This window comes from Bos indicus x Bos taurus, chromosome 4, assembly GCF_003369695.1.
Source record: "Bos indicus x Bos taurus breed Angus x Brahman F1 hybrid chromosome 4, Bos_hybrid_MaternalHap_v2.0, whole genome shotgun sequence".
NCBI classification, from domain to species: Eukaryota; Metazoa; Chordata; class Mammalia; order Artiodactyla; family Bovidae; genus Bos; species Bos indicus x Bos taurus.
Genome location: NC_040079.1, coordinates 34,405,285 through 34,418,141, shown reverse-complemented (window position 1 = coordinate 34,418,141; position 12,857 = coordinate 34,405,285). Strand labels below are relative to the sequence as shown.

The window sequence follows — 12,857 nt, the reverse complement described above, 5'->3', positions numbered from 1 at the left end:
GAGACCTGGGTCCAATCCCTAGGTTGGGAACATTCCCTGGAGGAGGGCATGAAAGCCCACTTCAGTATTCTTGCCTAGAGAATCCCCATGGACAAGGAGCCTGGCAGGCTACAGTCCATGGGGTCTTGAAGAGTCAGACATGACTGAGCGACTAAGCACAGCACAGCTATACTAAGCACAGCACAACTATACTGGAATGATGTAGTTCTAATTTTAACTTGAAAATAGGATTCCCTTAATGAAGTTTGAAAGTCACCATTAAAAATGAAGGAATAAGAGCGATTCTGCTAACAAATGAATAACTGATGATTCCAATAAATTCTCCCAGAAAACGTAACTATGAAAGTTTCTTGGCCACTTGATAACTGATTTGAATCCTAGTGAGCATCTGTCATTAAACCAGCTAAAACTAACATCACTGATCATTAACCAGCAGGGGGACCTGAAGACTTGAGGATAGCATTTTCTCTGGGGAGTGGAGAGAAACACACAATTTTGTGTGTATGTGTGTGTGTGTGTTTTGTCATTTTGTTTTGTTTTGTTTGTTTTCTTCCTCTCCCCCACTCCCATGTTTTAGTATATCGGAAGCCCTAAAATACCTATTCTGCTCAGGAACTCCAAACCTTGTCTTCCTGAAAATCCAGAGTTAGTCACACACTCTGCATGTCTATTTTAAAAGCACCCTTAGGAGACGGCAATGGAGCTTGGTTCTAGATAACACAGTTCAAACTCCAATTAATTCTAAAACCTAATCTTTCCCAATTTTCTCTGTTAAAATGTGATCAGTATTCAGACTTTTATATTTATTTTTAGCTTGGTTCCCTTTCTTCACATTTCAGAGGAAAAAATATTTCAAGTTCTTCATATTTAGATAGAGGAGGAAAATTGCACTGGCCCGTTGTTGGTTCTTTACTTCCATGATAAGTGAATGACACAGGGCCCTACCTCTTGGTAGAGGTCACTGAGATCTTCCTGGTGGGCCTGTTTGGAACATCCTGGGAATTCCCTAACACAGCAGGAATCCGGGGGCCAGTCCATCTCTGTCATTTCCAGCCAGTCGGTGAAATAGACAACGCCACAGCACTTGAACTGCAAAAGAATGACCGGTCAGGCTCAGAAACAACAAAAATATTTTCTTAACTTTTGGGAGATTAAACGTTAGATTTCTTAAATTTTTGCACCCAGAGCTGAAGTCACTTCTGTCATCACCTAATGATATGTGCACATTCTATACTGACAACAGAAATGTAGAAGAGGACTTCATAATGGAACAATTCTGAACAATAACGCCCATAATGCACGAAGACAGATCAGGCATGACTGGGACTCATTCCCCAAGTGTAAGCTCCTCTACAAGTGATCATAGAGCGATAGTATTAATATGCATACTAACAAAACAAATAGCTGAAATCATGCATTTAACATTAAGCCTCTAGCTACTAGGGAATAGTTGATCAATCTGTTTGCATATTGCCTAGTTACCGACTTAACTGCTTCACAAATTCAAATATTATACTAAATGTTTCTGCAATCTCTGTAGAAAGATTTTTGGCCAACAGCCCACATCACAAATATTACCCAACTTGAGTTCATTAACCACTAAATTTCCAAAAGTTTCTGAGATATAAACATAGGTTTGGCCGACAAAATTTTATTCAACTGAGTGAGAATCTTGAAAAAAGCTGTCATATCCTATCACCATAATCTCAGAAAAAATGATGTGCTTTTAGCTTGAATAAAGTTGGGTTTAAGACAAACTAAATTGTCTTTTTTTTAAAGTCTCATTTCACCAAGTATTAACAAAAACTTTCTCTGGCCAAGGTTTAGAAACACTGCTTAAGGACTGCTTAATTTAGATTAGATTCAGAGTAATTAACTATGAAAACTTTCTGCCCTTGGGTAGAGGAGGATTACTCTTCCATACAGTCAGAAAGAAGGACTATACATGAGCAGTCACTGAGAAGAATTCTGCCAAGAGCAGCTGGCTTTGAAAATCATGTGGACCAACTGATCAATCTGTGTTCAGGATTAACTCTGCATCATAAAATATCACAACCCACCATTTCAAAATTTATCTAAAACAAACTTTAAAGAATTCTGAACTTCTTTTGTGAAATGAAACAAGAGATGATTTAACATGTTTTCAGTTGTTTAAACATCTATTTTGAAACAGAAAAAAAATCATCTTGAATACTATAAATGATGAATCACTGATGCTATGAGTAATATTAAATTTTCCAAGAAACTTGAGAAATAATTTTAGTATTTTCATTTTATATATTTTTGTCTAAAAGATACAATTATGCCACAAATATCAGAAATTAAGGCAAACATAATTTAATACCATATATTTCACCTGTCATTAAGTATCCATAAAAACACACACATAGTAGAAATGACCACTTTCTCAAAATCATAAACTACTACATTTCCAGGTTAGTCTTTTTACATCCCTGCATGCAGAGGAAACCTACTTCTCATTTCCTAACATCGTGTGTTTTTCTGTGTGATGACAGGAGGACAGTTCTGGGAACACTCTGACTCCATCCACAATGGAACAGTCCATTTATCTGGCCTTGTCATGAAGTGAGGGGCTGCACAGAAATGACTTTTCCAAATAATTTAAGCATTTCATGTTTTGGACCAAACACTTTTTTATTTTAACAAGTCACTGAGATATTGTTTCTTTTTACATAATTGCTTTTCTTCATCAATAGAAGATACTGAATTGATACTGAAATTCTTCCTGAGAACTCCCTTATGACACAAACCCATTCTTAAACCATACATGACTATGGACTACATCTCCTTAGACTATTCCTGCCTCCTGTAGAGTCACATTGTGAGATGGAATCACTCCTCTAACATGTTGTCAACTGGAAAATCCCACCACCATTTCACATAAGCAGAACCAGATGAACAGGTCAAGTAAGTTACCAAGATCACCAATCAGTGAGTGATGGAGCCTATTCATTCCCAAGCCTGTACTCCCACCTCTATGTTAAAAAAAAAATATACATTTTTAGCATCAGTTTTTTTAAAAATATTGAATAAACATCACTAGGTCTCAAGTGAGTTTCCACTAAAGTGAGATGCATGCCTAAACCACACTGAATGAAAAGTCAGGAAAACTGCTGCCTGACAAGGTTGCTCTCAGCTCTACAATTTATTTTGGGAGAAGAGTGTTATCAGCTGAACTGTGTCCTCCCGACCCTACCAGCAAAATTCATGGGGTGAGGTTCTAACCTCCAGAATGTGACCATATTTGGGAAGAAATATCCTTACAGAAGTAATTTAATTAATCTAAGGTCACAAGGGTGGGACCTAGTCCCATATGCTGCTGTTTAGTAACTCAGATGTGTCTGACTCTTTGTAACTCCATGGACTGTAGCCCACCAGGCTCCTCTGTCCATGGGATTCTTCAGGCAAGAATACTGGAGTGGGTTGAAATTTCCTCCTCCAGGGAATCCCATAGGACTGATGTCTTTATAAGAAGGGGAAATTTAAACACAGAGGGAAGATGACACAAAAGAAGACACAAGGAGATGACTTTGGCCATCTACAAGCCCAGGACAGAGGTCTCAAAAAAAAAAAGCAATCCTGCTGATGCCTTGATCTCAGACTTCCAGCCTCCAGAATTGTGAGACAATAAATTTCTGATGTTTAAGCCACCCAGTCTGTGGTACTTTGTCATGGATGCAGCTCTAGCGAATTAATACAAGGGCCTTTGAAAAACTCTTCCAGGAGGCCCAGAGGTCTTCCCCACCTCCTTTTGGGTGAAATAGGCCTACGAGATGGAGGAGAGAACTTAATATACAACAAATCCAAACACAGGAGTGCTATTGTTTGCAGTGCTATACAGTCTACCTAAGTTGGATCCCTCTTTGTACCATTAGGGGGAAAAAAAAAACAAAACCTCACTTTATTTTTTGACTTGGAATATCATGGTCTACAACACAAATCTCAGAAAATAAAGAGCTCTGGGAAGCTCCCATTCAGGGCAGTAGCTGAACAGAGCTTACTATAAATTCCCCACATGCTTCATTTATTTTCCCTTCACATTGCTTTTAATACAGAGGAAAAATAAACAAACAAAGTCAGGAAGCATTTAAATAAACAGGAAATCTGTGCTGCAATGATAATTTTCACCATCTCAACAACTGTAACACAAAGAGCCAGATTTGGAGTTTACCCTGGACTTGAACCTCTGCCCATATCCAAGACAGAGTGACTGAGCAGAGAGCAGGACACCTATTGTGCAAGACACTGATCCTCAAACACTCGGAGCCCAGGGTTAAATGACATGAACAGAAAGAGATATACTTGGTCACCTGAGAATCTCACTCCAATCACGAGGAAACTGCTTGGGAGAAGAACTTAGCTTGAATCAATGGTTAAAGTAACCAGATTTTAAGCAACTAAATATAGTCCCTCTTTGAGAAGATAATGGGATGAGGTGCTATATGCAAAGTAAGTACAAAAACCTAAAAGCACCTAACTTTGTAATGTTATTATTAACAATCATAAGCTAAATGAGATCAAACTCAGGATCCCATTTAATTTTCTCAACACCCAGAAGAGACAGGTGCTTTTATTATCCCCATTTTGCAGATGAGGAGACTGAGGCTTAAAGAAGTTAAGCAAATTACAGAAGCTCATGTAATAGTAAGCAGCAGAGCTAGAATTTGAAGGAAGGTCTTTCTTTCTAAAAAGCTATGCTTTTAATGATATACTGAGTCCTAATTCCCCAATGAGACCCATTATTTTAAATTTCTTAATGGTGTTTAAATTATAGGAGAGCTCTAAAAATCATGAAAAATGATCCATTCAAATACAGCTTGGGTAGTTATCAAGGAATTCTCATTAAAAAGGGAAAATTTACAGTGGTTTAGCAAAAGAGCTTTAAAAAACTCTACAATATATGTGAACCATGTGAAATGAAGGGGAAATGATGTATATGGGAAGAAAAGCAGGGCATAGAGCTACTTCAAGTACTTCTTGATAAAGAACTACACCAGTGGTAACTAAATCATGGGCTTAACTGCTCAGCACAGAGAAAATGACCAAAGCCAAAGCTCTGCATACTCATGAACATGTGCCATTTATTCCATAACCTCTACCTTAGAAAATGTAGCACTTACCTCTCTCTGAAAAAAATTCCAAGCATGAGTAAGCCACCGGTATCTCGGTAAGCCATAATTTGTCATTCTGGCTTTCAAAGTGACCATGTCTGACCACTGAACTGGAACCTAGAAATTAAAAGAAACAAAATATCAACAACTCTAACATTCAAACAGCCACATTCAGACACATATATGTTTACATATTCACAAACACAATCACTCATAGACTCATCCACATATACTTACTTGGAATATACTGCAGTTGACAGATACTATCTTAAATTTATATTTGTTTGTGGTTTAAATTAACTCAGGGTTATTAAAAACTTAGTGAATAATCTCTACATGTGCTAAATGAGGAGTTACTTCATACTAAGCAAAATAATGTGAAATCACTTAATGCCAATATCAAGTTTAAGGAAATCACAAACAAATAAGCTATGTGATCTATGGGCTTCCCTGGTGGCACAAACAGTAAAGAATCTGCCTGCAATGTGTTCTATAGATACACCTGAAGAGCTCCTAATAACAAACGATCCCTGCTGAAAAATGCCCTTTGATTTGAGTATATAATGCTATGAAATTGTTCTTTGAAGTGACTGCAGATTATGATACTAAAATAAACAGAGAAGAATTAAGAACAGAAAGAGTTTAGCTCAAGTCAAGCCTCATTCCAGAATAACCTTGTAAATACATTTTCAAGAATTGGATTTTAGAGGCAATTAACAGAGTTTAATCACAACAGAGCTTCAGGTACACAATACAACAGCTGGCAAGAAATTTAGTTTCAGCATATCATGCTGTGATTTTCTTATAGCTGGAATTTGATTTATTAAAACATTGTTTTGAATTTTTATATCTGTCATGAGAGACATTAATCTATAGTTTTCTTTTAATCTCTTTGTCTAGTTTTCGTCATCATGATAATGCTGGCTACATAGAATGAGTTGAAAGGTATTTCCTCCTCTTCAACCTTTTTGGAAGGGTTTGTATAGATTTATCTACAGTGTCACAGGAGAAATGGGGTCACACAAATCGTAGTCTCTCCACACCTGTGGTATTAAAGTAACTCTTAGGAGACTAGACAGACGTCCACATCTGATCTATAGGGCAATATGAACTGGGCTTAGTTGAGCAAATTTGACACTAATTCAAGATTCATATCTTTTTGAAATCTTATTTTTAACAATAGTAATATCAACAGTAGTTTAAAAATTCCTGGCCACAAAAAATCTTCATTTTGTTCCTTTGTTAATTTTCATTTTTATTACTTGGAAATGCACAATACAAAAGAAAACACCCCAACATCTAGGCACACAACTTTGTTCCCTAAATAATGAGTTGATTGGGTATTCTTTGTGTTCATATGGTTTGAACAAAGTTCAGAGAACTAACCAAAGTTCAAGCTACTTCCTATAAATTCTTATTATTTCATATCCTTTGAACATAAAATAAATGGAAGTGAAATACATTCTCTAGAAATGTATGATTGGAAGCAGTTAGTATTATTGACAGATTTTATCTAGAGAAGGAATGATGAATGGGAAGTGAATATGTATAAAAAACAGAAATAATGGGGAAATAGGCTGTCTGACCCCAAATATCTTGATTCGGTTATTGCTATTGTTCAGTCACTAAGTTGTGTCTGACTCTTTGCAGCCCCATGGACTGCAGCACGCCAGGCTTCCCTGTCCTTCATTGCCTCCCAGAGTTTGCTCAAAGTCATGTTCATTGTGTCGATTGCCATGTTCATTGCCATGTTCACTGCCATCCGACCATCTCATCCTCTATTGCCCCCCTTCTCCTCTCGCCCTCAGTCTTTCCCAGGATCAGGATCTTTTTGGTTATTAGATCTGGTTATTAGAACAGTCTTATTTTTAATTTATTTTCCAAAATAAATATAAGTTGTTTCCCTCTTGTGACCACAATCCATCTGAGACTAAATATAGCAAGAAACAGAGGAGGTCATTGAGGTTCTGGCACAAAATGCAGTGATCTGGCCATGAAGGAAAACACACACGTATATTGGCTTCTTGCGTGGAACAGCTAAGAGCACAAAGCCCATTCTATGTAAAGGCTGGGTTCTGCAAAATTTGGCAGCTAATAAACCTTAATGGCACTTTTCATTCACACTGCTATTAGTGCAAAAGCAATAAAAAAAATTCTGACAAACTTTTTTCCTAAAGGACTACTTTCCACATTTCTCTTTTAAACAGCCCTTATTTTATCCTGGTGACTTAATGGAGGGGGGAGGAGATTTACACAAGCAAAACAGTGATGTATGCTTCAGCTGGCACAGCAGTGTACACCCATGCAGCACCACTGTGATACTAAGAAAATATTTGCCAATGACCCCTTCATAGAATAGAAGAAAGTACCTAAAATACATACATTCCTTTCTGTCTCCTCAAGTTCCTTAGAATTACATTAGAGTCCAAAGATTTCCTTTCAAATACTTAAATTAATTCATTTCAAACTCATTGTAACTTAGGAAATTAATCAAATATTAATGTGACATACACACTATATAAACCATTTTTAAAATCCACTAGAAAGTAAACTCACTTTGAAAACCTTTTAATTACCAAAAAAGAACAAAAATGTTGAAATGAGGCCATCAAGAATTATATAGTTAAGTTCAGTCACTCAGTCGTGTCCGACTCTGCAACCCCATGGACAGCAGCACACCAGGCTTCCCTGTCCATCACCAACTTCTGGAGCTTGCTCAAACTCATGTCTGTCGAGTTGGTGATGCCATCCAACCATCTCATCCTCTGTCCTCCCCTTCTCCTCCTGCCTTCAATCTTTCCCAGCACCAATATACTGTATAATTACTGTATAATTTATGAGAATTATATAATTTACTATCTATTCTTAAATGTTAAGGAGATCCATGTGTTTTTTGAAATCAGAAACAATTAATGACACCAAAACTGAGTCCCTGGACCCAATTACCACTTCACTTCCTTAACAAACCAAGTTTCTAGGGATAGTGTGAAAATATGATTTTCAAAGACAGCAAGAGCCTTTCTATTTTAATGGGACATTTTGTTTTGAAGATAGTGTTTAACTTTATATTAAACTAGCTAGAACCTGCCCTGACTTTTCAATTTTTAACAGAGAAGAAAATAACGATAAATTCCCTCTTCTTCCTAAGAGTTGTCACATATTGAAAGCGTGAGTATTTTCAGAGGGGTTCAGAGGTGTGGCAGTGCCAAAGGGCAGCCTACGTGTAAGCTGAATTATGTAGAGTAGCCACTAGGCTGTAATTATCACTTAGTATTAAAACAGAGTCACAGTACAGTTGCAGATTCAACATAGAACCTTTAAAAACTGCATCAGTACCAGAAATGTCTTCAATTTTCTTACACAGCTCCCAAAATGCCTCTCAGAAACGTAAAAGAATTTTCTCTTCTCAAGAGCTCTTAGGGGCTTCCCTGGTGATCTGGAGGTTAAGACTCCACGCTTCCACTGCAGTGGGCAAGGGTTTGATCCCTGGTCAAGGAACTAAGATCTCATATGCCATGCAGACAAATAAATACATAGTAAAAAATCAAACAAACAAACAAAAAAGAGCACTCTTAAGTTTTTAAATGTTGAAGACTCATCTGGAGAACTTGCCACAAATACAAATACCCAGTCCCCGCCTTTCCCTCTATTCCAATTTAGCAGGTCTGGCCTACAGACTTATACTGTGCATTTTAAAGAATCACTCTGATGGACTCCTGCTATACACAACCCAAAGACTACATGTTGAAAAAAGCATCATCTTCCTGAAATAGAATTCTTCTATGAGGCTCAGAGTAGGCAGCCTTCACAGACATACAAAGGTGCTCAACCTCACTGATAATCAATGCACCAATTTTTACCAATGGAGTGAGCAAACATTAAAGAAGTGATAATGCCCAGTGGAGCAAAGGTGTGAGTGGTAAACCAAACATGGCTGGTAAAACCTTAAGGTTAAGAAACTCTCATTCTCATTCATTCTTAACGCACACTTCTTAATTTGGAAGAAGACACTTCAGCTTGCTGTAAACAGAAGGGCGTGTTTCCTAGACATCAGCCTACAGCTGAAGTCAGCATTTTACAAGGTTTTCAAGTAGCTTTTCAAGATTTCTTAAGACCTGTTGCACATGTGAACATTTCCTATTATTCACTCAGAACTTCATAAAATTGTTCAAGAACATATATTATTTTGGTTTATTATATCCATATCTAAGCAATCTGTGGAATTAAAGACATGTATTGGAGTAGAGGAAATGAAATATTACAAATTACACTTTGGAACTAACTGTGATGTAGAGACAGGAGAGAAAACATTACATTTTAGAAGTATTGGGAGTATGCATTGTGACAGAAAGCATAAACATTCAAATTAATAACCATGTACCTAACAAATCCAGAGTATCTGATTTAAAAGGCTGAACGAATACTGTTTCAGAGTGTGGTTATATTCCATTTTGAACTCACCATTATTTCTTGTTCATATGTCCAAACACCACAAGCCAGTTCTACACAGAAAATGACAAGTAAACTTCCAAAATACTGTAGGAGAACAGAAAATGAATGCTGTTAGGATAGAATCAAAGTTAAATACAGTCATCAGAGACAAGCTAAGTATTATTCAGTGTCATTCACCCAAAGAACAAGAAACCAGAGACACATATTCAAGAAGCTCCCTCCCTAGGGAGCAGATGGGGAAAATTTCAGCAAATTTTGAGGCATCGGCAGACAACATTCAATACTTACCTAAATGGGTCGTTTGGATAGTACTCCATTTATCAAATGCTTTTATAATTAATTCTCTCAACAGATAACACTACCTTATTTTACAAATGAAGAAATTAATGAGAAAGTATACAATATGACTTGCTCAAGAACATGCATAATAAATTTTAGAGACCTAGACCACTGCACGTGTTCTGTGTGCTGTTCCTTGCCACTTCTCCAGTCAAGCAGGTCACTTTACAGAGTAAATAGTAAAAGGGTGAGAAAGAATGGGCTTTCTGAAAGTTCACTAATTCCAGCAGAATTAAAACAACTCCACTGGACTTTCTAGTGGTGCAGTGGATAAGGATCCGCCTGCCACTGCAGGGGACATGGGTTCAATCCCTGGTCTGGGATGATTCCACATGCCTCGGAGCACCTAAGCCCATGTGCCCCAACTACTGAGTTCAAGCTCCAAAGCCTGCAAGCCACAACTACTGAGCCTGTGTGCTGCAACTACCGAAGCCCACATACCCTACAGCCAGCAAGCCACAACTGCTGAGCCCATGTACGGCAACCACAGAAGCTCGTGCGCCTAGAGTTTGTGCTCTGCAACCAGAGAAGCCAGGCCAGTCATGGAAAATTTGTCTTCTCTGGTGCCAAAAAGGTTGGGGACCATTGCTATACAAAAGATAAAGTAATATTTTCTTAAAGAGATTCCATTTTATAAGTCCTTTTATTTTCAGCCTATGTAGTATGTCTGGTCAGTTTCAATCTACTCAGATCTCATTTCCAAGTACTGCCTTACTTTGAAGATTTTAGCCTTAATTAGAAGAAAATTCGTGAACACAGTACTCCAAGTCAGTTTTTCTCCAAATTTACCTTAATACTTAAGAAATGTCTGCTGCTGCTGCTGCTGCTGCTGCTAAGTCACTTCAGTCATGTCCGACTCTATGCGACCCTATAGACAGCAGCCTACCAGGCTCCCCTGTCCCTGGGATTCTCCAGGCAAGAACACTGGAGTGGGTTGCCATTTCCTTCTCCAATGTGTGAAAGTGAAAGTGAAGTCGCTCAGTCGTGTCCGACTCTTAGCGACCCCATGGACTGCAGCCCACCAGGCTCCTCCATCCGTGGGATTTTCCAGGCAAGAGTACTGGAGTGTCTAGACATGAACAATATCATATCTTCACTTTATATTACAAAACAACAACAACAAATGTTCAATAACTATTTTCTAGGTAAATGTTCTTATCTTTAATAAGACCCTAGGAGAAAGTGAGACTCCAGAAGAAAAAAAAAAAATTACACTATGCTATACTTTTGCTTTCTCAGATCTCCAACCTAAGTTTTGTCCAAAACTGACTTCCGGTTAGGGTTAGGATGAGATAAAACCATCCTCATATTGATCATTGCACAGAGAATCACTCAGTCACTTTTAGTTTAAGGGCTGGATCTAAGAGCAGCATTTATAAAACCTGGTGTTAATCCATAGTTTACACAGAACAAAACCAGCAAAGAATTCAGCAACAGCTCCTGCTGAGCTTTGTTATGGTAGGAAGTGTACATACGTATCACATTTCACTACAAAACCGTCTGTTGTCCTCAACGTTATTGGAACATTAGTGGATCTCTCCTAATGATGTCAACCTGTGTCTCTCCAGCTCTTACTCTCCCCCACACACATGCTGTGCTGAGATGATCTGTACCAATCACATTTGTTTCCTTGGTGGCTCAGACAGTAAAGAATCTGCCCGTGATGTGGGAGACCTGGGTTCAATCCCTGGGTCTAGAGGATCCCCTGGGGAAGGGCATGGCAATCCACTCCATTATTTTTGCCTGGAAAATTCCCATGGACAGAGGAACCTGGAGAACTACAGTCCATGGTGTCACAAAGAGCTGGACACAACTAAGCGACTAAGCGCACAATCGCATTTGCAGAGTAACTCTTGCCCTCTTCCTCCACAAATGCTGTCCTAGAAGGGTGGGAAAAGCTCTGAATTTGGAGTCAGCCGATAGCAGTTCAAACTCAGCTCTGAAACACTCTGATCTCTGGAAAATCATTCAACTGCCCTGAGTTCAGTCTGCTCATCTGTCTGATGAAGATAAAAAGAAAGTCTTCTTCACTGTCATGATCTGATTTGACACATGGGAAAGCGGTTGGGAAATTTTAAATTTTTGAGTTTGTAAAGCATTATACAAATGCTATTCTGAAGTAGTTTTTGAAATACAATCCCATATGGACTTGTCCTTTCCTCCTGGATTTGCCGTTAATTCCCTGCAGTGTGCTGCAGTTTCTTTCTCATCATTGTTTTCCAGTATTTCATCTCTTGTTCTTTATCATTTTATGTTTCTCCTCCCCTTTGTGTAGCAGAGCTCCTGTACATCAGCTCTCAGCGGCTTCAGCTTTTAAACCAGTTGGCTGCCTCACCCACAAGTCACTGTGCTCACTAACCTGCCAGACCATGGGTTCTGGCTGGCAGGGATCTTGTTCATAAACATTATTTTATCCTCAGTGCCTAAGGAGCACCTGTCACACAGCAGGTATTTAATAAATGTCAGTGGGAATAATGATCAGCTTACTAACTGAGAAAAAAAAAAAAACAATTTCAGATTTCCTTGAATTTCTCTGGCTAATTTAAGCTCTGAGTTTCTTGTTAACATTTGACTCCCCTTGACTTCTGCTTACACATTTCTATTCTAAATATTGCCTCTCTGTTTTACTACTTGTCTTTTTGGAGGATTATCCTATGATAGTTCAGTACACCTTTAAACATTTAAGACAATTTACATAGTTAAAGAAAAAGGAACCATATGCAGACTCTCCTCATCTTTCCTGAGCTTCTATCAACTGGATATTTTAAATAAATAAAGTCTGAAGAAGTGTATTTATACAAGGGACTTAGAATACAATTATTTGCATTAACAAACTATTTTATTTGCTTTAAAAATGATTTGATATGACTTTCTTAAAAGAGCTAAGTTCTACTGCAAGCTAAATTTGTGTTCTATGAATAAGTTTTATCCCTA

General features: G+C 38.0%; 1 protein-coding gene across 2 annotated transcripts in view; it reads right to left on the bottom strand.

Annotated features, from left to right (window-relative positions):
* Positions 1 to 12,857, bottom strand: part of TSPAN12 (tetraspanin 12) — a 66,543-nt gene that overhangs the window by 17,220 nt on the left and 36,466 nt on the right. For both annotated transcript variants that reach the window (XM_027539155.1, XM_027539156.1), the window contains exons 5-7: positions 9,594 to 9,668; positions 5,142 to 5,249; positions 946 to 1,089 (exon numbers count right to left, since the gene is read on the bottom strand). In XM_027539155.1, coding sequence (XP_027394956.1) covers positions 946 to 1,089; positions 5,142 to 5,249; positions 9,594 to 9,668 — 327 coding nt within the window. The remainder of the gene's footprint in view (positions 1 to 945; positions 1,090 to 5,141; positions 5,250 to 9,593; positions 9,669 to 12,857) is intronic.